The sequence below is a fragment of the Schistosoma haematobium genome, chromosome 2, assembly GCF_000699445.3.
Source record: "Schistosoma haematobium chromosome 2, whole genome shotgun sequence".
NCBI classification, from domain to species: Eukaryota; Metazoa; Platyhelminthes; class Trematoda; order Strigeidida; family Schistosomatidae; genus Schistosoma; species Schistosoma haematobium.
Genome location: NC_067197.1, coordinates 22,043,324 through 22,071,025, shown reverse-complemented (window position 1 = coordinate 22,071,025; position 27,702 = coordinate 22,043,324). Strand labels below are relative to the sequence as shown.

The following is a 27,702-nucleotide window of genomic DNA, read 5'->3' as shown; positions in this document are numbered from 1 at the left end:
CGATGGCAGTCGCTTCGTTGGCCACTGAAAAGTAAGGTAAGACTGGCGCAGACCAGGGCATGATCAGAGTCCAGTTAGGTACTTCAAAAGGAGCGGCAGTCTTGTACACATATACGCCAACAGTAGCTATCTGTTTTCCGACCTGTGTAAGTGTGCGAACGTTGAATACAACCAGTTTGAATGGTGCACGTGGTTTCAAATAAACTGCTGCAGCATTCGTACTTGGTGGTAGCGTTCAATTTTCAATCAGTCAGTGACTAGAGAACGCTTAGATAGAACTGAGTTTCCACCATAGGTGAGCTGCTGTATAAGTCGAAAAATAAGGACACATAAAGTGGGATTAAAAGAGAGTGAATAAATGACGTAGTAAATAATAATAATAATAACAATAATGTGAATTGTTTGACTGTTAATCGAAGCAAGTATCGTATTTTCTGTAAGTACGTACAACTCATTAGTCATTTGCATAACGATGATTTTCAGTGGAAAAAACATCCTTACATTACGTTATTATGCCCAAAAAAATACAATGACTCATGTTAACTATTTGTAAGCCAATAAACAGTATAAATATTACTATTAACAGTATAGGGTTGTGGAAATTATTAAGTTTTTGATTGAGATCATGAAGCAATTCGTGTTAGATAACCGTTGGAAACCTGAAAGGAGTCCCAAAATAGGACGACATAGCTGTCCAGTGCTTCCAGGTTTCCAACGGTGATCTAACATCAGTCTGTTCATGATCTCATTATTAACTTTAAGTTTAACTCAATTGTGTTAACGTGATTCAGTACCTATCACTTGTTTAAATACATCCTAATTTGCTGGTATATTATGATGACATTCTCAACTTAGTGTGATTTTATAATTCAAACTGTATATAACAATTATGAATGTACATTCCATAAATAGATTACCTAATCATATTTATTAAGGTACTATAATGGACTTTAAAAGAATTAAGATTTCATAATGTTGATAAGTAATATCTGTTTATATAGTAAACCCTGACACCTTGAACCAGGGAGAAATGAAATAAATTGTTTTATGATGGTTGAATCCATGAGTTCATATAAGCTAGACCACCATTGAGAACGTGGAGGCACTGAACGGCCGTTTCATCCTAATGTGGGACTTCTCAGCAGTATGTATCCACGATCCGTCAAGAAAGACTTGAAACCAAGACTTTCGGTCTCTCAACCACTGAGTTGGCATCCAACAGTGTTCATATCTAATTCCGATTGATCTATGATCTTACGCAACCCTTCATCCATTGTCTAAGGTAGATTACTTTTTCACATTCGACACGGATCGGACTTCACAGCCGTTTAGTGCTGGTCTACCTCAGATCGCTTCACGAATTTAAGTATTAAAATTGCAACAATCTCCAGAAATTCCCATTCTGTTTTACACTAATTAGAAAGGAATTACTTAAACATGTATCTACTTGTTTTATTTACCGGTAAAAGAAAGAATTATAGTCTTAACTTATGTAAATATTTATTTTAAACAGACGTAGTGACCTGACAACGTAATTCTTTGAAGAGTTTCTCTCAAGAAAATACACCATGATTACAGGTAATATACATGCAGCATGAATCTTTTTATGATATTTACTTACTTCATTTATCTGATGTCCACTAAAATGACGAATTCTTTGATGACTACAATTTATTCGTTGCAAGTCATTTGCAGGTACATATCTTGGCATTAGAATGCATGACTCATGATGAGCGAAATTTCCGTTTAATTGATATTGAGGTCGCTGTTGTTGTTGTTGTTGCTTCATTTGATCCTGACGAAAAGATTTATGATAAAAAGTCAGATGACCATCAGGAGTTGCTGGATCTGTTTTAACATGACTACATTCACCATTGCTTTGATGATGATTATTTAGGATGTTTAAAATATCTTCTTGTTGGAGTGATTTTCTAACATTGATTTTTTGATTTTCTGATGGTATTTTTTCTTCATTTTTAGAAATATTATTATTGTTGTTATTATCAGTCGGTGGTAGACTACCACCACGTGAATGTCCATTTTTGTCATTTGTAAAATATCGTAAATATTGTTCTGCAATCAGTCCTATTGATTGTCGTCGACGTACATTATTAAATAATTCAGTATCTTTATTTAAGCGCCACCATTTCCATGATTTTTTTGATTCTGAATTATCATCTATTAGATTATCTGTAAGCGAATTTCTAGTAGGTGATAAATCAGTTTTGTTTCTCACGTGAAATGATCTTTGAGGAGACTGAAAAAAAACCATATCAATGAAATAAATTTAGTTGGATGAAAAAAGAATGAGCGACATGTTAAATGAATGTTCAAATAGTGATATTGGTTGGTTAATGTTAGCTTGAAGATCATATTATTAACATAACTACAGATTAAAACAATTGTTACTTTAAATTCACTTCGTAGTGTTTGTTTGAATCTTCGCATTGATGTTTAAGACTGCAATTGATTAGTCTCTTATTGGCATATGTGCGTACTGTGCATATTGCTTCGATAGAGCCTTAATTCATAAGCATTAATTTCAATTAACTAACGCTAAATAAGTAGAAACCATGGGTTTATAAATTTTAGTAATCAAAAATGTTCGATTTGAAATGTAATTTTTGAGATTATTGGTAACGGAACACATCGTCAGTCAATTGTAATTCACAATTAATAAATTTTGGTGACATTTAAGAAGACGTAGAGTAAGTGCTGACAAATATTTAAACTTGACGTAAATAAACAGTTTCATTCAAAGGAAAATTCAATCATATAAAGTTTGTAACGCACTGATTTATGAAGTTGAATGAGATAGTCTATTAATACATAGATAAATACGGCAATTTATTTCAAGTTAGATCTAGTAAATATAAAGAGTGGTGTGACCAGCAATTTCATAGAACCGTTGCATAATGTATAAAAAGAACTTTCCTTCTGTATACATAGGTCAAGTTGGAAAAATCGAAGATTGGTATACTTTTGTCTATTGATTATTTTGAATGCATCACCTATATTCATTTCATGTCCACTAACCAAAAGATGTCTGGCAATTACACTTGTAAACGATTTACTCCTTTTTAGCCGTAAGCTTCACAAACTAAAATGTGTTAAACGTTTGTTAATAATTAAATTTATACTAATAATTGTAATTTTAGATTGTATACAACTGACGAGAAACTATGAAATAGAATAAATTTATTTTATTCGGCAAGCTTTGTTGATCTTGGTCTGTTCAATTATATAATTCATCTGGTAGAAATTCCTAGGACATACCACACTACGATATAATTTCAAGTCCTGAAAATGTGACTAATAACTGCGTAGAAGAAATATGTATATTGACATATCGTTTTTAAAGCACAACGACAGATGGATTAGATCTTTTTTTCTTAAAAGTAAAGTATTTTAGAGAAACGACTAAAAGTCTTATTGAAATTATGGTCTGTTTCTGCCAGTTAAATTTTATTTTAAAGAAAAACATTAAATAAACACTTGTCTAGACGGTTCGGTTTTGTTTATTTACTACAATTTGAACATCTGCTTCTTAATTGTAATTTGATCTTACTAACTTGTAACTAGTCTATATCCAGCTGCTGTTATGAATCACATACTCTTACATAACCTAATTAATCAGATAGATTGACAAAATACCTAGGGGATATATTGAAATAGATGAGGCAATCGGAATTCAGATTATTTAATAAAACATAGAGTTAAAATGGAAAGAAATTATGAGGCAGTTTGCTTTTTATTTATATATTTACAAAACAATAGAATTTTAAGTCGCTATATAATATATCCTATATATATATATCCCATTCATCTCCAGCGTCTTTTCCTAAAACTCTAAAGAGGAAATTAGGTAAAAATGTTGGAGGTGGTCAGAACGTACGTATTGAAATCACCAAACTTTGTAATAATACAATCGTTAACTTAAAATCCTGGAGGGATAAAAGAAAAAGAGGAAGATCAAAGAACACTTTGCACTGAAAATGTAAAGCAGACATCAAAAGGATGTATAGTAACTAGAAACAAGTGGAGAGGATAGTCCAGGGCAGAGTTCCATAGAGAATGCTGGAGAACGGTGTTTGCTCCTCCATGAGGAGTAACAGACAAAAGTAAGTAAGTAATATCCAAATTTTAAATTGGGCTTATTAGATTCATAAAAATATGTAAAACTTTCTTTCCCAAACTGATAAGACATTTCGCAGGACTGTATGTTACAAATTAATTATCTAAACATACTCGACTTATATATTCAAGCTAGGTGTAGGATAAATATTATTATGTTCAAGAAAGTCAACAGTATTATTCATGAATATGGAACTTTGGTACAATGAGTACTAGTTAAATTAAAAGATTTATTTCTTTCTAAACCGCTAATGCATCATCCTAACATGTTCCAGCTAGCAAGAAATCTAAATACGAAATCTCTTTTCGATCACCCTTAGTCATCAAACAATAATGAAGCTGCTTATAATAAAGAAATAGAGTAACTTAAAGATGATAATTTAGGTGGAAAGTGGTATAGTGTACAAATTGTTTGAAAGGTGTTTTTCTACCGAAGATGATCTTTCTGAGAGATTTTCTCAATTGGTTATTTTACGTTTAAGCTTAAACTATAGGGTAATCAGTCTTTACTATGATTTATATATCGTGTCTAAATAATATGAATGAATTCTTGTGAATTAATTACAGTATTGTTTACAATAACAAACTGAAGAAAAAAATATTGTTTGCTTTCAAAGAGGGAAACAATATTTAAATCTCCCTCCAAATCTGTCAAGAAAAATACAAAAATTATTTAGATAATGTTTGAAGAAAGGAGACGATAAGAACTATGATAACATTTTAAGATCAATTGTGTAATAATAAATGATAGACATTTTCAAAGTATTCGACATTCCTTATTGTTGACTAATGAGTGTTTTACACTAAACTAGTTTATATGTTCAAATATGTATTGTGTTTTAACAGTTAGTTGACTTGTAAATAACTATTTTATTAACATAATAAAAAGTTCCAACATTTAGGAAATCTATCCTGTTACCGGAAAGACTACTATAATGTTCCGGTTTGATACATTTAAGTGAGAAGTATATGTAGGTAAAGATTGGTTGACTTAATAAGACAAATTGAACTTTTTGTTATTCATCGGTTTGGTAAAAATAAAACTAAACGTTTATGACGCATTTTATTTACGTTGTTCTATGTGGTCATCATGGAGAAGATGGCTTGTATTTTTTATGTATTACACATGAATATTCATTCATATCAGGAGTGGTTTCAAATTACCATGATTTTCGATAATGCACTGACAAAATGATGTTCTGTGTGTATGGTATCAAGTTACAACATTAAACATCTAAGCTAATGATGAAATCTGACTGTTTGGATGAAAGTAGGTAGGGTAGGATTACATTATGTAACTTATTAATTGATAACGTCTAATAAAATTAAACTAAATAAATTTTTATATCAAGGCTTAGGTATTTTAAGAAACTGCTTTATTGAAAATAATACTATCAAATTAATAAGTAATATAAAACTCTATGAAGAGGTATAAAAAATCTTGCAGATCTTCTTAACATATATGATGGAATTATCAGAAGGGGTTTGTGGAGATTTTAGAAATTTCACAGATTGAAATCATTAGTCAACTGGAGATAAACCACCATGGAAAACCTGGAAGCACTGAACGGTCGTTTCGTCCTAGTATGGGACTCCTCAGCAGTGCGCATCCACGATCCCGCACGAAACGGCCGTCCAGTGCTTCCAGGTTTTTCATGGTGGTCTAGCTTTAATTGACTCATGATTTCAGTCTGTGATATATGATGGGAGTCAATAGAATCTCTTATCATTATCCATATGATCATAATAAAATAAATACAGATAACTTTTGTTGACTAAACTGAGAAAAGAAATAAATAATACGTTTCTTCTTCTCCTCTGTAATGCTGAAGGTCTCGAATTTCAACTCGAGAAATTCAATTTATGTGCAAAACAAAATCGTTCAACTAGTTATTTCTATGCGAACCTAAACTTTAAGTTTTTCTTTACTTATTTAATATCTTAGTAGTAATATTTATTTGTACTCTATTAATATTTTTTTTAAATTCTTAATGTAAACAGAATTTCTCTTATCACTATGCTCTGCCCGATTGTTTTTTCCTTTTTTGAAAATTTATCTTGTTACGTTATACCGCCTAGTGTCAGAATACTTATTATCTACCTAGTTTTAGAAACATACTTAGCTTATGAATTCACTAGGTGATGTTTGCTTGTATCTTCCCGTTATTTAGGACTTCAGTTGATCACTTTCCTGTTGGGATGTATGCATCTTGTGTGGATCGAATCAATGTTGCCCTAAGTCACTAGCTTTTTAAGAAAAAATGGATATTGGTGAACAGCGGAATCCAGGATGAGCGTTTCGTTTTATTTGGGACCCGTCAGCTGGATGTACCTGCGTTGCGGAATTGATGTTCACCCCGGGACTCGAACCCATAGCATTATCCAATTAGCTAATGAGCCCTGATAGCCACCTGATTGTATCTTTCCATCGTTGTTTAGGACTGCAACTGGTCACATCAACTATGGGATGATGAGTCTCAAATAGGACGGGACGCGCGTCCTGAATTCCACTGCTACCTACTATCCATTTTTTCTTAACATTATTCAACTTATTTTCGTCTAAACCTTTTGAAAAGAGTAACCGTTTTTACGTACCATTAACTACTCAACATATTTCACTACTCTTGACCAGTAAATATCATAAACAAGTTTTGTAAAAAATGTGTGTTCGATTGTACAGTTTTGAAAATGAAATCGTCACAAAAAAGGACCATTGTTTGCTCGATCACATTCTTATTTTCATAATTAGTTGGGTGGTGTTTTATCCATTCAGAATAGGTGACAGGAATGAACTTAAATAAATATTATCATTACACATAATTTTAATTATTCACATAATGTCCAACATTAGTAAATCAAATGTTAGCATAACTCTAAAGTTATCTACTATACTAAGATCTAAATAAATTTGATATTTAGTTTAATTAATTAATCAAAAAAATTTGGTTAGAGAATTTTTTGTAGTAACATAAATTAGATTGTGGAACTCTTCATATATTTTCTCATCAGGAGAAATCAGTCAAAAGTCGTGAAAAAAATATGAATACCTCACATATAACAGTAACAACAGAATACATACTTTACGGAATTGCTGATTTATGAATGGAAATGTGGAAATAAAATGTTGATGAATAAAATGATACCAGAGTCTTAACAAAATCTATGTGTGAAATAAAAGACACCGAAGACGATTCTCGGTTATCTATGATTGTTCATTATAATCGCCTAAAACTGGCGTATGACCATATATTATGTTCTGTTTATTTAGTTACAAATTTCAAAGTGAGGTAGAATAAGTTAACTTGTATCCTGTTGTAATTTCATATTACGTTTTGTATTGTTCACTTCAGTGTTCCTGCTAAATTACTACTTCTGTGTTGAAATATTACCATACTCCTTTGGAATTGTCGGCTTTTTCTTGCTTTAAAATTATCTTAAAAGAAAAGGCTAATTTTTCTACCGTGGGGATTATTGAAAGCGGTTGGGGACAATACTTAGAGGAGGAAGGTGCATACCAAAATTAGCAACACATAAGACGGGAAATACTTTTGGTTTGAAATTATTGATTGGTTTGATCAATACTTTTAATTGAGCAATCGCAGCTAGTTAGAAGCCAGTCGAGCTCAGAATTCATGCTCATCTCATTGAGGGATTCACTACAACGGTAATTCCAGTCATGAAGCATTGTTCGTTCTTAATGCACATAGACTCCGTTTATTATTTCTGGTTATTCACATTTCCACTTGATGAGTCTGGCGACTATTTTAATATTTCGAGATCTTGAAAAAATGTTTATTTCCATCCTCTCTCCGTTGGTCTTATAATATCATGTATTAGGGCATTTCAAATGAACTCATTACTGCAGTCGATGACAACTTCCCTGGTGATTTTGTCATTAATTCTATCCATTGGAAGCTCTTTATTTGGTTGTTTCACATAACACTCAAGAATAACCCTTCATTCTTGACTTGATGCTTTCTTCTTGTTCTGTTTCCCTACAGTGTTTATATGTTTTTAATAGTGGTCTAATATTGGTCGGTCCGTGATCTTGGTTAAAACTTATCAATGTCCACAACCATATATAGATAACAAAATATTTTCTGCGTAGCAGATAAACTAAAAGGACAAATGAATATAAATTTAATAATCAGTAACACTGAACTTACTTCAGGAATTCTGTCATGAGCACTCTTTGATCTACGTGAATTACGAAATTTCAACCGTGCTGCTATACCTCTGGATCTATTTGCAGCTGAAGAACTATTTGGAGGATCTAACACTTTATTTGGAGTAGATATTATTGGATTTCTTGTTTCACTATTACATCGAATATTGAAATGATCGGAGAGAAAATTTGATTCATGTGGAACGGTTCCAGTAATCGCCTAAATTAAAAAATATATAAAAACGCAATACGTAGTCTAATAAAAATAATAACTCTATTTTTGTATGTATTCAATACCAATGAAAGCATTTCGCCTTGAAAACTATTCCTGTTCAGCCGATCAACAAAATGTGACTGAGTCATTTGAAGTCAATCAAAAGGCAAGTTTATATTTTATATTTTTAACGTACTGACTGCACCAACAATTTATTGGGAAAAATTGCTTTACATTGAAAATTGCTTGTTAAGACAGTTCCAAATTTACTAATTTAATTTCATTTCATTCACGTCAAACTAGGTTAAACTGGGCTCTAAAAAAAAGATATGCTTAAAAAAAATTTGTGAGCTAGGGCATTCCTTAAATGACCACTTGCACAGCCTTTTACTTAGACGTATGAGCCAAATGTCAAGGAGCACCTTAAATAGATACCATTCTATGGAAGCTGGTGACATAAAGTAGGTTCACACGCCTTTTTGATCTGTAGTTGATATATGCCATCGGTTTGAAATAAAGAATTTTCAACAGCCGTCAATCGATCCTTCGTTCCACCTACCCAGTTTTCTAGTAATAACACTGACAAGATGAGGCGTCTCTCTGTTACACCAATATACTTAAGGACTGCCCAATAACTACCTAAAAATGAAGTAATGAGTTAAATATTACCTTTGCTTTAATTCTTGTACTGTCATTAAAATGGCTGAAATAATTTTTTTCTTTAAATTTGCTACTTACTAAACAAATTTCATTATAGAAATCTACTTCATTTAGAAAGATAATATCATCTTAAAATCTATAGTCAGCTACTACTATTCTTATTAAAAGTCTTGAAGAGTCACTTTTATCCTAATACTGATCGAAATCATCAATTGAATTCATCATAACTAATAACAAAGATTTAACATTTCCAATAGAAAATATATAAATAACGTATCCACTAGTAGTTCATGTTTCAATGTTTTCAACAAGTATTTATTTCTGAAAATGGTTTACTTCGGAAATTGGGAATTTTTCATTATATCTCACGAAAATGTTTTATATAGCCAGTTTTAAAACTAAATTGTACTGGTTTCAACTCACTAGCAAAGTGTATTTACAATTTTTTTAAAAACTAATATTTCTTGTTAGTTTTAAATTCATGTATCTTCGTACCATAGTTGATGATATAACTACTGAGAGCCATCCGAACTGCCGTTGATCTTCAGTAGACGTGGTATGTTTATACTAACTAATTGACGAATAATAACTAATGTCAAATTGTTATATCCGGATGGAGAATAAGGGAATAATAACCGCTGGGAATTATTTATGAACTAATATTATACGTGCAATCTCAGTGTATAACCATCAATTGACTATATTATATGTATATTACCCTTATTATAAGCTTCCATTTAAACTAATGACTATTACTTTACGATTTACTATTCATAAGATATTCCCAATTTATTAGTAACAGTCTCTCACAATCACAGACTCTTTTTGGATTGATCTTGTCTACAATATATGATTTGTATCGCGGAGGCTAGTATTAACGTTCTGGACTAAACTTGATGCGTTAATTGATTAGTTATTATCTAGGTGAACCAAAAATAACTCATGGCTGCTCATATAGATTTATGCGTCGTTAATGTGGTCGTATAAATTGATGTCTCTAACTGGTGGTTGTATCACGTGATATAATCAGGACATAACATAAATATGTCTAGACATTTTTGTAAGTGAAATATAAGAATGTCCGATATCATACAGTTTATTGTATTATCTTTTATTAGCGTTGTTTTCATGAAATTTACTACATAAAATCTACACTGAAGTCAGTTTCGGAAACACTAAATGAGAATAAATGTATAAGTAACCTATAATATAAAACTAGTTTCAAAAGCATTGAAGACATAAATAGTTTTCAGGTAACAATGTCTTTTTTCAATAATATTACTAACTGGAACATAAAGCTGTTTGAAATTTATGAGAGATCTCGAAATTAAATAGATTCATTTAATTTCCAAAATCTTAGTCTTCCTTTATTTAGAAAGATAAGCATTCAGGCTCATAAATTCAATTGAACATTTCTTGTTCATATAAAACTGTATGATAATTAAAGAAAACGAGTATTAATTTATGACAATGACTATTTCAAAGTATTCTTTAAATGAAGAAGATACATCAGCAATAAGTGATCTAAATTCAATCACGAATAATAACAATGAGATCACTCAAATTTCAGGTAATCATCATCTGAATATCATATTATTCGATAAGCTGATGTTTACCTGGAATCAGTAGCTTAGTAGATAGAACGTTATTATCTGAAATAAACGCTACTAAGTTTGAGTCACGATAAGAACATAAAGACTGGAATGCAATTGGATCCAGTTGGTTAGTCCTGAATTAGACAAAATGTTAGTCACTATTCAATTTTACTAAAAACCTATAACCATATGGCAATAAAGAAGCAATTGATTGGGAATCTATATATGTCAAAAATAGACAGATTAATTGTAGTCTTGAAAATTACCAAATGAAAGATACAAAGCTTTAGAAATAAAAAATCCAATTTTTATGAAGATAATACCTTCTTTTAATTAAAATCTTATGTTTCATGTATATAACTTGCTTTGCACAAACAACAATTTGGTGATTACATGATATATTTTGTTGTTATTATTATAATGACAAATGATAAGAACAACGAAAACAAGTATTACGCAAAATGTTTATCTTATTTGTAAAATAATAACCAGTAATCTTAAAAACAAAACAATAATGTGAATTATAGACTAGCCATTTTTGATAAGATTTAAACAGATGCTTGTCATACAATAGTTATTACTTATATGTATTATCTTTGATCATCATCATCATCATCCTTAATCAGTGTATCACATTTATTTTAGAAGTTGATTTCAACCAAAATTTACGATCATCATTTTTATTAAAATTTTTTTTACAATTTTAGTTAAATAAAAAAATGATTAAATTATTTTCCTTTTTTACGAAAAATACGTCGTTATTGGGCATTTGTTCTATACTTTTGTTGCGACAGGCAGTGCCCAAATTCTAATACTGATACACGGTGTACAACGCACTAATCATCCCCCTCCAACTGACTACGTGAGCAAGAACAAAAGAGTGAGTGGGTAAATGTACTTGGCAACGGAATAAAATGCACAAATACTCATTCATATATATATATACATATCACTCTATCTTTAAGAAATTAACCATTTCTTAGCCAATGAAATGCACTTGTCCTTTAGGGTACTTCTGGTTACCATCGATTGACCTTCTCATTATGCCATTTTGTGATTGGCTCATGACGCAAGCTTTAATATATGTATGTATTTACTTAACTAGCGAAAATATACATGTACAACTAGTAATAATATAAAACATAGTATCGTTATTACATTTTAACTATCGTGACATCATGGAGACAAAGTACAGTCAAAGAGTAGACTTTAAGAAGCATTGAATTTACTCGATAAAATTTCTAAAAAAGTATGGATGTTACTGTTATTTAAAGTACTTAATATAATTGAAATACTTCAAATCGACAGAAATTGAATTTGTTAAAGTCATTAATTATGAGCATTAGTTATTCCTTAATATTGAAGTAATGATGAAAATAAAGCAGTTTCTATGCTTCTGCTTGGATGCTCAAAAAGGTTTTATTGATTCAGAGCACAAGTGTAGTTGTTCTAATACGATTTCTAAATATTTGATAACAAGTTTATCTCTTACTTCAGTGAATTAGGCATGAATATGTGTATAACACCTCTAACATTCAAACATAAATTTGTAACCCATAGATCGATGGTCAATGCTATAATTACATAAAATTTCGAACGAATATTAGTTTGATAAGCTCATTTCTGAGAGTTACCTGATATGAATTTTTAAAATAGAGTCCAATAAGATGAAAAATAAATTTTGAAATAATAATCACAGTCTTCTAGAAGAGGCTTTTAAAGGTATATATAAGGTTAGATAAATTGTCTCTAAGGGAATATAGACCAAATATTTATGAACACTAGGATCTCCAACAAATTAAACCTGATTTGTTCAACCTCACATTTTACTTTTGTCTTAAAAGACGATAATAATAAAGTTCTTAGAATATTGACGAGACTGTTTTCGATTATATTTTGATCAATTATATAATTCTTTTTAATACCTGAAAATACTCTTACTCACTTTTAAATGATACAATACCCATACTTTGTACTGTACATCAATGCACATCAATTATAGTAAAATAAAATAAAACTAGTAGAACGAACAAGGCAACCGGTTTAATAGATTAAATATGTGCTCTAAGCTGAAGTGACTATAATATAATATATTCCACTGTAGCATAAATATATAGATTTACATTATGTCACTCAATTAGATTCCTATTGATGCCTAACTTCAGTCTATGTTAAGTAAATGCATTTTGTCAAATAAATACTGAAATCAACTTAGTCTTATCTTTGCTAACCAAACTACCTTTTACTTTTATAATGTTTTCAATTTCTAAAATACTTTTTTCTTATTTAAAGACACTTCCTTAAACATTCAAACATAATTTCATAACATTTGATCAATAAGCATAAAACTAGTCATGAAAATGTTTAGAGCATTTCCTAACACTAATTAACTTTTCTTGTTTAATATAACCTAAATATTGTAAAAAAGAACAAAAAAGAACTCGGCTAAATTAAACATAAACCATACATATTATCTGCAATCTTCATTAATGAACCACATAGATCGTCTTCGTTTTACATACAAAAAAGTTAAATTTAACTCATGCCTTTAGTTTTACTGTTTGTTTCCTCAATTATTCAAAGTATAATAATTTCATAATTTTAAATGTCAATTCTGATATTATCAATGTATGTTCAGTTTTCCTTTTAAACACAGTAAGTGTTACATTGAAAGATAGGGATAATAGACTGATGTTTATGAATTACCTCGTTTCTGTAATTCATTTTAATTAATGATATCGAATATGATCAAATGTAAAGTTTATTTATAAAGCAGGAAAAAATAGTTGTGGTATCAATTGAACTATAGTTGTTCTGTGAATTTATCTCAAAAGGTTACTCATGTATATGTAATAATTATAATCATGAGGTTAATTACACGAGTAATAGTGTAGAAGCAATACATAGATAAATTGTAGTATATGCTATTTATGTTTGCAGATATAAGTTGTATGTAACACTAGTTGGAAGTGGATTGTCTACGAGCAGAATGTTTCAGAAGATTGAAATGAAATGGAGAGAGAGAAGGACACTGAAAACGGTCAAGATGACAACAGTTATGAAAAAAACAAAAACAATGTAACTTGCAAAAGACAATTCAAAGATGATATGCAAATGATGTATTTGATGTGTGATTTTCACATTTTACTAAACCATTATGTGACTGTGCATTTTACTCAGTCGAGTGTTAATTCACTACAAAATGGCATATTCTTTTTCAAGAAAAATTATTCTAAAACAGATGTGTAAAGGTGCATAGTGGCTAGCAATGAAATGCAGAACGCGCGTTTCGTCCTATTTAGGGCTCGTCAGCCGGATGTACCTGCATCACAGAGTTGATGTTCATTCCAGGACTCGAACCCAGTACCGTTCGCATCAAACGCCATTGCGTTATCGACTTAGCTACTGAGTCCTGATAACCACCTCCTTGTACAATGGGGTGAAGCTTAAATTCACTTGGTGTTGTCTGAGATGTTTTACTTGTTTTATTACACATGAAACTGATCAATAGCAATCCTAAATAACAATGGGAAGATACAAGTAAAACAAAGCCAATTGAATTTAGATGTTATGTAATTTTCAATAAAATCTAAAGTTTATTACCAAGATACACGAGAAAAAAATAGAGTGAAATCACATACATTCTTTAACTTCACAGTACTCTAATAGAACATTTAAATGAAAATCACATTCATAGGTAACAACATAGGAATGTAGAATATTTCAAGAACAATTAGTCACTAAAATAAGATCATTTATGTATTCATTTCATGGTATTATATTACTCAAAAAATGTTATTATTTCTTTTAAATAGTGAACCTTTATATTGCAAGTTTTCGATAATTAATTATCATTATTTAAGTACATTTTATTATTTATACGAGTATATATTACCTTTAATCTATATGTTTTTCCTTTGTATAAGTATTTCTGTATTTGAAATAAGTTCCATCCTTAAATACCTCATAATTCTATATAATTTCTAATCAGTTATAAAAAACTATTAGTTTAAATTTGTTTTTATCTTTGGTTTAATTAATAAAAGACTCAACTTATGAGATGGTGGAGAACAAAACTTCACCGAAAAGACTCAACTTAGTTCATTAGCAACAAGTAATTCGTTAAACAACATAAAAAGAGTACTCAATCAGATAAAAAACACTTGAATGTTTATACTATTTATTTCCTCATTATAGAACACTTAGTTCCCAATTAACAGCTGTTCATTGATTTTTAAACATGTGGTCAAAGTAATTGATTTGTTTATACAAATTGTCAATTATTTTTTAATTGGAAGTGAAGTAAATTTATTAAAAATTCTATAAGTTCACCTTCTGACTTACTTTATTCAAATAAAAAGATTTTTTGTAAGTTGAATTCATGAGTCAATCTAAGCTAGTCCATCATTAAAAATCTGAAAGCACTGAACGGCGGTTTTGCCTTAATTCCCGCATCCGAGTCGTTACCTGTGGAATCAAGGATGCGCACTGCTGAAGAGTCCCATACTCAGATGAAATGGCCATCCATTAATTCCAGATTTTTAATGGTGGTTTAGCTTAAGTCTACTCATGAATTCGACTGTTAAAAAATGTATATATATATATATATATGTATATATATATATATATATATATATATATATATATTGAATTCACAAGCAATAACGTGTAATTAAAGTTCTTGAGGCCTGCGAAAATGAATAACTCGGAATAAATTCGTCTTTGAGATTTCTTATTTCTGGGATAATTAAATTAAATTACAGCTAGTTACCTGTACGTAGCTGCTACCTTGATCTGTTGGTCGGGCTTGCTTATAGTGATGACCCAACCGAGCTATATTGGCTGGAACATATGTTCCCGTAGGTTTTACCATGCCAGGCAGGTCGATTGGAGAACGGTAAGACTAAAAGCAGCAACTCAAGGTCTGAGGGTGAAGTCGTACTGCTGACTGTAGAGGAGTGTGACAGCAGTAAGGTGTTTCCTTCTGACAACCAGCATCTGCAGCAGTTCTGCCTTCTCACAAGGAAGGAAGGTGTTAGAAAAGGTCGACCCTAAAAATGTCACGCCTCACCTTACCTCACGGATTTGCGTCTCCAGTGGCAGGGAATGTTGAAGAATGGGGCTAACACGTTAAAAATATCCCACAAAAAGGACGTGCGCGACCGGCCTCAAGCAGTTGTCCTTTGGGCTCTGCAGTCACGCTCCCAAGTCGTGAAGACCAACACTAATCTGACTTCCTTTTCAGGTTCCTCAAGAAATACTCTTCCACGGCGTGGGCAGCCGGGAAGTGATATCGGCCCTCATACCTGTAACAGCACACGAGACCAAGTTGGTCACATTCAAATCCTTTTTACACCTCCTAACACCTCTCTTATCTCCATGACTAGCTCTTCTCGCTTCCGTTTATCACCTCGCACCACAAAGGCAGACGGAACGTTATTACTTGTCTGCTGAAACCACGCGATTTGAATCGACAACTGTATCTCAGTGTTAATGTGGTATGGCAATTCAAACTGATGTACGTACGTACGAAGTTCTACGTGGTTACTGACTGACAGCTAGTTAAGACGGATAGAGATATACTGTCAAGAAGACTTTTCTAGAAATATAAACTGAACTATGCACGTCTTTTATAACTTGTAAACCAAACTTAGAAGAGTTTAATTGAACAGAATATGTCAATAACGCAATCAAAATATTTGCTATGGCGGAAAATCTTATCGTAAAATTGATGAGATGAAACCTTAGTATTCAATAAGTCGATATTAATACTCCTGTGTTGTGTTGATGATCGCGGATTTAAACTAAAATATATTACTTCATTTTGTTCAAATTTTTATCCTTTCTTCCGGACTTATCTAGATATATTCCTCAAAGTGCATGCATTTGTTTGTACAAGGCAATCTGTTTTCAGAAGTCACAAATTTAGAATTACGTAATACATGATGGTAACAATTGTATATTTACATATTTCGCCTATCAAACTATTTCATTTGTATAACTTAACTAATATTAATAATTAAAAAAGACTGAATATACTTTGAAATACGATTAGTTAACAAGGATCTAGCGGGGTGCGGGGTCTTGGATGCGCACTGTTGAGGAGTCCCATACTAGGACGAAACGGCCGTCCAGTGCTTCCAGGTTTTCAATGGTGGTCTAGCTTCAATTGACTCATGATTTCAACCAGTGAAATAAATTTAAGATCAATCAATTCGATTATTATTATATTTCCAGTTTATATTTCATAACTACCGAATATTGAGTAAATAAAAATTCCTCTATCATAAATGATCATAATGTTGTTTACATTTATACTATAAATTAACAAAATTAATAAAAACAAACGAAATCAATCACAATTATGAAGTAAATGAACATTTAAAGATGATACTAATAACACCAAACTTTTCTCTTACCATTTCATCCCAACATAATTGTTCATATTTTTGTATTTCTACAGATAAATGTTGTAACAACAATTGTCTTCGTTTATATAATCTATCAATTAATAGTTCTTCATTATTGTTATTAAGTGAACTCGATTCATTTTGGTTATCAATCAATATTTGATTGTCTACATCATTTGTAGAATAGTTTTGACTGGATACATTGTTAGTTGATATACAATGACTAGAATCATAAAATGTAGAATTATTAGGATGAGTATTGATTTCTTTTTTTGTTTTATTATTATCTGACTGAATTACATCCATAACATTATCATGTGTATTGGTCTGAATCACGACCATTAGTTAATTGGTCACGGTAGATTGATTATTCAAGAATGTGATTTTCAAATGTTGAAGAGTAACAAAAGTCCACAAACATTTTAACATAGTTCTTAATTATAATAATCCTTTTGGCTACATGGAATTTAAGCCACATATTGTTCAATTTACGATAACTCTCCTTTTAGCCAACTTTTGTTTAATTGAATCTAAAAGTGTATAATACAGAAAACTGCTATTAAATAAATACCTTGCAAAATAAATATCAGTTATACTTAACATCATGGTCTCCTTTTAGTTAAACAACTGTTAAAAGTCAAAAAACACTAGACAACTTTTCAGTCTTAATGTAGAACTTCTGAGCAGTATGCATCCAGGACATCATCAGGTATCGAAAATAGGACCTTGAAATCTATTAACAAGCACTTAATCTTTAGAACACTTAGCCAACAAGTAAAATTTAGGTAGTTTAAAAACAATATTTTTTACGAATTCCTTGAACAGTATTAATCAAGACTTTGATAAAACAAAAAACGTCAACGTCTTGCTCTTTTAAAATAAATATGACAATTCTAGATTGTATACATGCTAAAAGGATTTTAAGGATTTGTTTTATTTCATAAAATGAACTCTTCAAACTAATGTGATGATGATTTCATTCTCCGAAATGATGGTATCTGTTTAATTATAGATAAACCGTATGATCTCTTTTATTTGTTCGAATTCATTCATGAATAAAATCGCTCATCCTTGTTAGTACGGTCTGTTATCAACGGTGTCCTAACAGAACATATATATAACGTGGTGATTTATATGGTCATCAAATTTATTCTCGACAAAGACGCAATACCTTGTGTGACCTCAGATCGAAATCAGTTGAGTGGAAATTGAAATAGTTACTTAAAAATTATTATGTCACTTATTTGCAGTCATTAACTTTTCTGTCCATCTGTTCAATCACATTGACTTTATTTAAATCGTCTCCCCAATATGATGATACATATCCATTTCTGAACAATCTCATTCATAAAAGTATCATTGATTTATGTGCGTAATTTCTGGTTTTTTAAAATAATAAAGGTTGTATTTAGTTGATGAGGACCAAGCGAAACCCTTGTTCTGGGTATTTTTCAATTTTCATCTTTCAAAATGTCTTGAATCATCCAATCACTAAATGTTATCACTCGGATCTATGTTTATATTTATCGATTTGTAAATATGCTCATGGATTTATGTTGCTTGTGTACGAGCTTTATAAATGGATTTCGTCTACGGAAACATAAAAGGTCATTGAGATTATGAAACATATGACCTTACGAATGTAGTTGACATACAGTCACCTAGACAGGGTGGTGTCTTTGAAGAATTGCTAACTAGATGGATAATGAAAAATGTTTTATACACTGAGTGCCAGGTAAGTATTTATGCGCAAATGTGTAGACATAAACAAAGGTACATTGCGAAAGAAACGAAATAGAAATCTTCAGTTCAACTTCTCGTAACTTCTATTTTCATACAGTAGAATAAATTTCTATAAATAATACCATTCTATTTTAATACACTTTATCAGTAGACATAATGATCTCATATAAAATCGATTGATGTCATGAAGTCTTACAACGCTCATAACACCTTCAGATTGTTAAGTTGCCATAAACTAATTCACATTTTCAAATTCGGTGACATTGTAATAGAAACTTCAACAACCATCCAATACCATCAATGATGTATGACTTAATGTGATATATTTTTTAAACTGCTAACGTTTTGATAAAATACAGAATGAGCTCAGGTGCTATTGGAAATGTTGTTCAGTTTATTACTAGTATAGTGTCATCACTGATGTATGCTTTGCCTTCCAATCAATGTTTGTGAATTCCAGATAATCTTTCAAGTGTATCATTCCCATATACTGAACAATTACTTTCTTTTATATATCAATCAGTAAATTTTAGTGAACACTGATTTTCCATAGTTTATATACGAAAAAATTCATACGAGTTCATAAGATGAACTACGTTTCAGGAGAAAAAGACAATTTCATTTCAATGTCCCAGTTTATATACTTTATTTTAATAAATGATAATTGAAATGACCTTTTTTAAATGAAAGAGAGAAAAGAGTTAAAATAATTTTTATCAGTATGGGAATGTGGAGATTGTTAAGTTTTTAATTGAAATCATAGATTGATTGATGTTAGACCATCATTGAAAAACTAGGCCGTTTCGACGTAGTGTGGGACTCATCAGATGTGCGTATTCACGATCATGTACGTAGGGTTCTAACCCAAGACCTTTGGTTCAGTGTTTCCTGGTTTTTAATGATGATATAACATCAATCGATTATTGATCAAAGTCAAAAAAATATTTTTGTTCATATATATATAATTGGATAGTTTTATTATCATTTTCGAAATGTATCTTGATGTTTTATCAACAATTGAATATATTGAAAAATATTTCGTCCAATATTCAGCACGTGATGAGGTATTCAGTAGATATCGTTATATAGTTCAATGATTCGAATTTCTGAGCAGTTATTTTCGACGTTATCAATGAACGCATTGTTTTTATTAAGATTCAACTCTAATGTATTGAGGATGTATGTCATTAACATAACTAAATTGCAGAGCATAATCTATTTAGCATTATAATGATCAGTCACCTTTACCAAATGCAGTGTTTTCACAGATCATTGTGTGATGTAATTGAGAGTTTTATATAAAAAGGACTCAGTGAATATTTACTGTAAACACTAACAATCTTGAGTGATTTAATTCAGGTTATTATTATAAAAGTATGGAATCGGATATATAATGTGATTTCGATAATGAATTGTTAACCACATCCTAATTACTCATGAACATTCATAAATTTGATTCACGCTGTCCTATAAATTTATAACTTCCTAAATGGACATATCATATGACTTATGATCTCATTTTTTATGGTCTGATTCCAGAAAAATGAAATGATGATACTAACAAACAGTGGGGAACATAGCTGCTGTATAATTAAGTTAATGAATATAGAGCTTTCTAGCAAATATAATTATTAGGCAAATGAACTATGCATAATAAACAGGAAAGTTTATATAATGATTTGTAGACGATGATTATGAGATTGATATTAATGTCTGTGACATTATTTTTACTACGACCGTTTCTAATATGAACGATGATGAAATTGACAACAATCCTAATAACATCACTTTAATTGGCTCTTTTAATAATTGTATTGGAATATAAAAACAGAAAACGTTTTCTATCATTTTAGAACCTAATAACCCCGTTGTCAGAAACATTTTTTAAATGTAAAATTTTGGTTAATTTATCCAGTTTGAAGATTTCATGATGGACAATAAAAATGTTATTGATTCAGCAACAAAATGTAGATAGCCATTCCTTGAGTTTAGCTTTAAAATGTCTTTCAACAGTCTACAGTGACCCATTATAATCATGACAAATAAATCTACTAGAGCCATAATCAGATCATTAAATCAACCGAATATGGAATATCTCATCTCATCTCAAAACACAAACTCAATTTTTAATATTACTTTCTAATAGACATATATATCAATATTTTGGATAATGGTCAACTACAGATTATGAAATGTGGGTTCTTACGCGTTTAAAACTCATCATTCTGAAGTCCCTACATCCTAGTATTGATATTTGGACTGAGAATTGAATCAAGGAATCATAAATTCAAGAGTTTAAAAATGGTTATCTCGATTTACTTTTAAGTATAAACAAAAATACTAAATCAAATGATGAGATGAAACATGAAGATGTTTAACGTATAAAGTAACTGAATATCGAAATGAGACTTAATTATATCAAAAGAAAATCAAATATCAACAAACTCCAACTATTTGCTTTTCTATCGGTGAAACTGTTTACTGCAGTACCATGTAAATAAATCACAAGTAAAGTGTATAATAATATTATGATTAGCAGTTACGATATTTATATTGTAATAATACAACAGTATGTCGCCATTGACAATATAGTAACAAAACATTTGAGTCTACAATGAGTTAAAAAGTATATGTAACTTGCAATAATTGTTTTTTTTAAAGGAACAAAAAGCCTTGTATTGACATTTATCAATTGATAAAGAGTATTGTCTTGAATTTTGAGATTTGAAAGATACGCCGAACTCATAAAAAATAACATTTAGTAAATTACTACTTACTCAGTATTCAGGAAATTCTTTATGACTAGTCCTTTCCTATTGAACTATGACATTAAACAAAACTTGGTATTAAAACTAAATCTCAAAACATTTTCTTACTAATCAAATAACATATTCACTTGGTATCGTTTTGCTTAAATCTTCCCATTAAATTTTAAGACTGCAATTGATCATTCTGTTTGAAGCGAATGTTACTGGTTTTGAGACTCAGAGTGAATATCAACTTCCAGATGCAGGCACATTCAGCTAATGAGTCCCAAATGGGACAAAACGCGCGTCCTGGATTCCATTGCTAGCCACTATCCATCTTTGCTTGCAAATAACATATTGTCTAATTTCTTTATAGACATTTACTAAACAAAACTGGTCAGATAATAATGAATTACATTCATTTATTTAATGTATATGAGTTGAATCAATCCCTTCGATGAAATCATTTAAGTATTATTCATCTTAAACAATCTTGCATAGTGATTAAAACGTATGAATGAAATCCAATAATTAATTCTTTTTTTTCTAGTCAAATATTCGTTTAGTAACAAGTTTCGGTAAATGAATATTGTTTCTGCGATTTACAATCAATGATGTCAAGCATTAAAACTGTCTAGAATAAAAATGGAATACTAAAGTATAGTTGGCAAATATTTTACAGAAAAAAACTACAGAAAATTACTAAGAATACGGATATATTATAATCAAAACTTCATATATGTAGGTTATTAGTTGGAACATTTCCATATGATGAATGTTTTATCTACACTTTCGGAAAGTATAATGTTTATTACCCAAGTAAGGTAATGGTGTAATCAAATAGAATTGACTTTGATGAGTAGTTTTGTGGATGGAAACGACCACACGGATACAACCAAAATAGCAGAAATAAATTAACATTAAAACTTGTTAAGATAAATAATCTTTACAGTTACAATAAGAAACTAAGTTGACAGTCACCATAAAGCCTTCGGTCTGACAAGATTCTCTGTGCTTAACTAAAATAAATACTTAAGCAAAGAAGTTTATGAAATGCACATAAATCAAGTCGGTTAAAGATTGTTTTCTGATACAGAAGATTTAGTATGGTATATATATGAAAAATTAGACATTATAATTTGAAACGTTGGGTGAGACATTGTAATATTGTAGTGTGTGCTACTGATGTCGACAGATATAAGTAATACGTATCATCAATCAAAAGTGAAATGTCTGGTTGCAGAAGGTTAAGAAGATCGAAGAAAAGAGAACGAGAACAAAGAATGATTGATGTAGAAATGAAGAAACAGTGAAGTCTGAGACGATTGATTGACATTTTGCAAATGAAATATTTACTGTATGATTCTCAGATTTTACTTATATGTTCTGAAACTTTGTATTCAAATACATTCTATTATCCCCACTCGTGTTCTCGTTCACTACAATATAATCAGTATCTAAATATTTTTCTTATCTCAAGATCTCAGTGAAACACAGTTTTTCTGCTCTATTAAATTTTACTTTCTTTTCATTCTAATCATTAAGCACCACTGTTAATGTTCTTACTTTATTCTTAACTATACACTACTTAAAATGACTTAATAGAAACATTGTGCTAATGTAAACAAAATCAAACTGTCTGGGATATTCTCTACTTGAAATACATTTAATTTTTAAATAGAAAATTACATTGTGTATTTTACTCTTACATCTTGAAATTATCATTATAAAATTAGATTCCTATCTGAAGTTTGTGCTGATGATGTCGTTCAGAAGAACGATGAAAGCTCCACGACCAAACCATCCAGGTCAGAGAACAAAACTCTATCAAAATCTAGTCTAAATATAAATTATCAAAGGATGAGTAAAGACTGATATTTGTCATGTAGTTTTTATTACATAACTTTGATTACACTATACTTAATCATGTCTACTCACCAATATCATTCAATGGAAGATGTATGTATATTCACCCAGAAATCTTATTTTTATTATTTGCAAATTAGTTATTAATGTGTTATATAAAGAATATCTACCTAAATGTTTTCACAATCACACATTAAGATTGTTATTATTCTTAAGCATTGTAATATTTCATTAGAAAAGTAAATGTATATATGAATATGTTGTTAAGTTATTATTTCTTTAAAGCGGATCAATAATAATAGATATATGTCTATAAGTCATAAACCAAGTAGGTTCTGATGTAAATGTTCATGGACTCGCTCTACCACTTTTCATATCAACACAAAAAGTAGGAGCAAGCAGGATGAAGGGGTCAAAATTACAGTAATAATATTGATAGTAAAGGAATTAAGTATGATGAAAATCGTCTGAACAAAGTCAGTAAAATAAGATTTAAAAAGGTGTAATATGAAATTAGTGTGATATTTAGAGGATAAAACAAATATTTCATACATTTTGATGGCTTGATACATTTAGAAAACAGAGTAAGAATAATAAGATTGACTGAATAAAGCGAATTCAATCTATTACAAGGATTCTAATCCGCTACACACAGCCTAAAATTTCATTGACTAACCTAATTATAAAAATGGTTTGACGTATATTGGTAGGGGACGTTGACACGCACGTTGAAAGCCGAACAAAAATCATAATAAGTGGCATATGGTACTGATTATATGATTAAATGTACTGAAGGTGGATGAGCTTTATAGTGAAAAAAATGTCATCCAGAGTAGAAATATGGATATATTTTCCAATAGAAACAGTAATGACTACAATGCACTTAATCGGTTTCTTAATTAGTCGACATATTTAGAATCAAACAATCAAATTAATGTTTTAAAAATAACATACTGTAAGCCGCAAACATCATTTGATTAGATTGCGACTAGCATGGCAATAAAATGCATACCACAAAATTTCCTTCTGTATATGTAACAGGACGTGAATATTCAACAACAGTTGCCTTGGTGAAAAAGAGTTGATGTCGGCCATTTATTCGTAACTACGAGGGCCTCATAGGTGTAAATATAATGTTCATTATCCACAACTATACTGCCTTATAGACATACGTTTCCGGGAGTATTCAGAAAAATTTATGGGAACCCTTCCATAAGTTCTTTTGATTTACTAGTTACGGAACGTCCACATAAATCCATTAATCAGACTGGAGGTTACCTCGGGAATATATTGGTCCACAACTAAAATGATTAAATGAACATTTAGTTTTGTACAATGAAACCAGTCTAACTTTAAAACAGCTTCTTTTCAGTTCCGCCCTTAATTTTCCATCGATTCTTCTTGAAAACTGAACTCTTTTGAATGAAAGATAAAAGAAGACAGACTATTTATAAATATTCGGTTATTTGTGATGTTTAGATTGTTCTTTTCCAGTGAATATCATAGGCTACTTGCGACTGGAGAAAAGACTTGAAACAAAAGAAATTCGTTTCATTGTTTAAATATAGAAATATACTCATTTCACCATCATCTCGTTTACCATGATAGGAAAAATGCAAAACTTTGTTTAATAGATGTCACTTAATGATTAAAACTCTATATTTCACTTAGTTTGCGAAACATATATACTTCTCTGTACATTAACTAGTGTCTTCATGAATCAATGTCATGTTATACATATGAGATATGAGTTTAGACTTTACTTCAAACTTAGTTTGCATTTTTCATTAAACCAAACGTTTATATTTTGCTTGATCCTAACTGTCCATTCCATTCGACCTACTTATTCACAAGTGACACATACGTACGTACTCATATCCTGAACATTATTACAAAAGCAAGTCATGTTTTGGTCATCATTTATAATTGCTAAAATAAAATGTAAAATATATACTAATCAAATGTATGGTTTTAATAAAATTATTTCACCACATAATTTGCAGTAACAAACTGACTGTATATAATAGACTTAAACATTAGATGTTTTCAAGGTAATAAGGAATAGGCAAGCTTAAATATAAACAATTACAGTTTGTCTTGAAAAGTATTTCTTGTAAACGAAGTCTTTAGCTTATTGAAAATATCTACAGTTACAAAGATAAGTAGTTTGCATTTCCATGCATTCAGAAAATTTCTAAATGAACACCAATACTAACTCTGTAACCATCTTAAATTATTTTAAAAAACAAGAATAACGTTTATCATCAAAATGACACTTCTCTAATAACAGAAATATCAAATAGTGATATAAAACTGGAAGTATAATTTCATTATGCTAATCAGAATGAGTTTTGTCCTAAAAAGACATTTTTATAAAAAACCAGATTGATAACAACATAATCAATTTGGTTGGAATAATACTTTCTAAATACCTGAGGAATGTAAGTTTAGATACAACGGATGTATCACTACTTTCTCTTCCTTCTCTCTCCTTCACACTTTGTTCTTGATTTTCTAGTTTTAAAAAGAATGGTTGGTTGCTAAAAGTAATTTGATTAGCTGGTTAGAGAAAAAAAAGGAAGAGAATACTGAATAAATAAACCTACGTATTTTCCAATCGATTAAAAGTTTTCATTAATAACAAGACAAACTACTCAAGTTCATATGAAGAATCAAGTATGTATATTTTACCAAATAATATGAAAAACCTTGAATATAATATCAGTAATCAGGAAAACAGGCTTTATCTGCCATTTCAAATCTTTTCATGTTTTGTCATTACAGTTCTTTAAAAAAAACCAAGATAAATGTCTTTTGATGTATTACCAGAAATATTGATTTTACAGTTTCTTAATTGTTGATAATCTTTAAAATATTAATGAAATAGGTTTTTTACATGATTGCAGCTACAAACCAAATACGTAAACACCTTATTCCATATTAACAGGGAATCTATTTACGGTGTGACTTCTCCAGTAGCTCTTCTAGAGTTACTGCCGATGCCAAACCAACATAAAGGAGGAAAGTCGGGCATGGGGTCGGCATTCCATCCTATGGAAAAATAACCTTACTAAAAAGCGCTAACTAAAATAAACAGATTAACAAATTTAAAATATACCCTGGGAGTCGAAGAAAGGATTATGACGCCTCAGAATGAAAGCAGAGATTCTTCGGAAGTCACGAGGCCGATACCCCATCTAAAAATCATAGCAACAATTAATATAGGTAAATGAAACTTCCAAATAATGTGGGAGACCGGGAGGACTTTCCAAACAGCAACGAAAATGAGGAGATAAAACTTGGAGGTGCTCAGAATCAGTGAAACACATTGGACTCAAGCTGAACAGAAAAGGTTAGATTTGGGAGAGGTGCTGCTGTACTCCGGTCACGAAGAGTAAAATGCTCCAAACACTGATGGACTGGCTCTGATTCTGTCCAGAGAAGCACGAAATGCACTTATAGGATGGGAATCTCTCGAATCCAGGATCATCAAAGCATCCTTCAAAACATATGAGGAGAGAATCACAATGCATATTATCCAATGTTATGCACACACCAATTATAGCAATGACGACGATAAAGATCAGCTCTACGAGAGGCTGCGATTGATCATAGAGAAGTGCTCAGAAAAAACCTGACGATCTTGATGTGAATAAACAAAAACGGTGATTAAGATATCATGAGAAGTCAGAGACTGGGAGAAAGAAACGAAAATAGAGAGAGATTTACAAACCTATGTGTGTTCAACAAACTGTTTATAGGGGACACAGTATTCCCACACAAACGCATACACAAAGCTACATGAATTTCAACGGACCACACCACGGAGAACTAGGTAGCTCACATTTGTATCAATAAGAAATCCATAAGGCCGATGGAAGAAGTGAGAACCAGGAGAGGAGCTGACGTAGCTTCAGGTCACCACCTAGTGGTTACCAAAATGAAATTGAAGCTAATGAAGCACCGGACAACTGGATAAACAGCATTACAAAGGTTCAATACCACCTTCCTTTCAGATACTACTAAATTTAATGAATTCAAGATAACTTTTAACAACAGGGTACAAGCCTCATAGGATCTACTGAAAGAAGAAGAAACTACGAAGGAGAAAAATCGGAAAGGGATCAAAAAAGTATTAACTTGCCAGAATATTCTGTGTCACAAGAAG

At 30.8% G+C, this 27,702-nt stretch overlaps 1 protein-coding gene across 4 annotated transcripts in view; it reads right to left on the bottom strand.

Annotated features, from left to right (window-relative positions):
* Window positions 1-27,702, bottom strand: part of ATXN3_1 (Ataxin-3) — an 80,240-nt gene that overhangs the window by 42,095 nt on the left and 10,443 nt on the right. For 3 of the 4 annotated variants that reach the window (XM_012938182.3, XM_051214624.1, XM_051214625.1), the window contains exons 2-4: window positions 17,188-17,708; window positions 8,301-8,519; window positions 1,622-2,257 (exon numbers count right to left, since the gene is read on the bottom strand). In XM_012938182.3, coding sequence (XP_012793636.2) covers window positions 1,622-2,257; window positions 8,301-8,519; window positions 17,188-17,520 — 1,188 coding nt within the window. In that variant the 5' untranslated portion in view covers window positions 17,521-17,708. Of the gene's footprint in view, window positions 1-1,621; window positions 2,258-8,300; window positions 8,520-17,187; window positions 17,709-27,702 lie in introns of those variants that run through there. The other variant, XM_051214626.1, reaches the window with a different exon arrangement.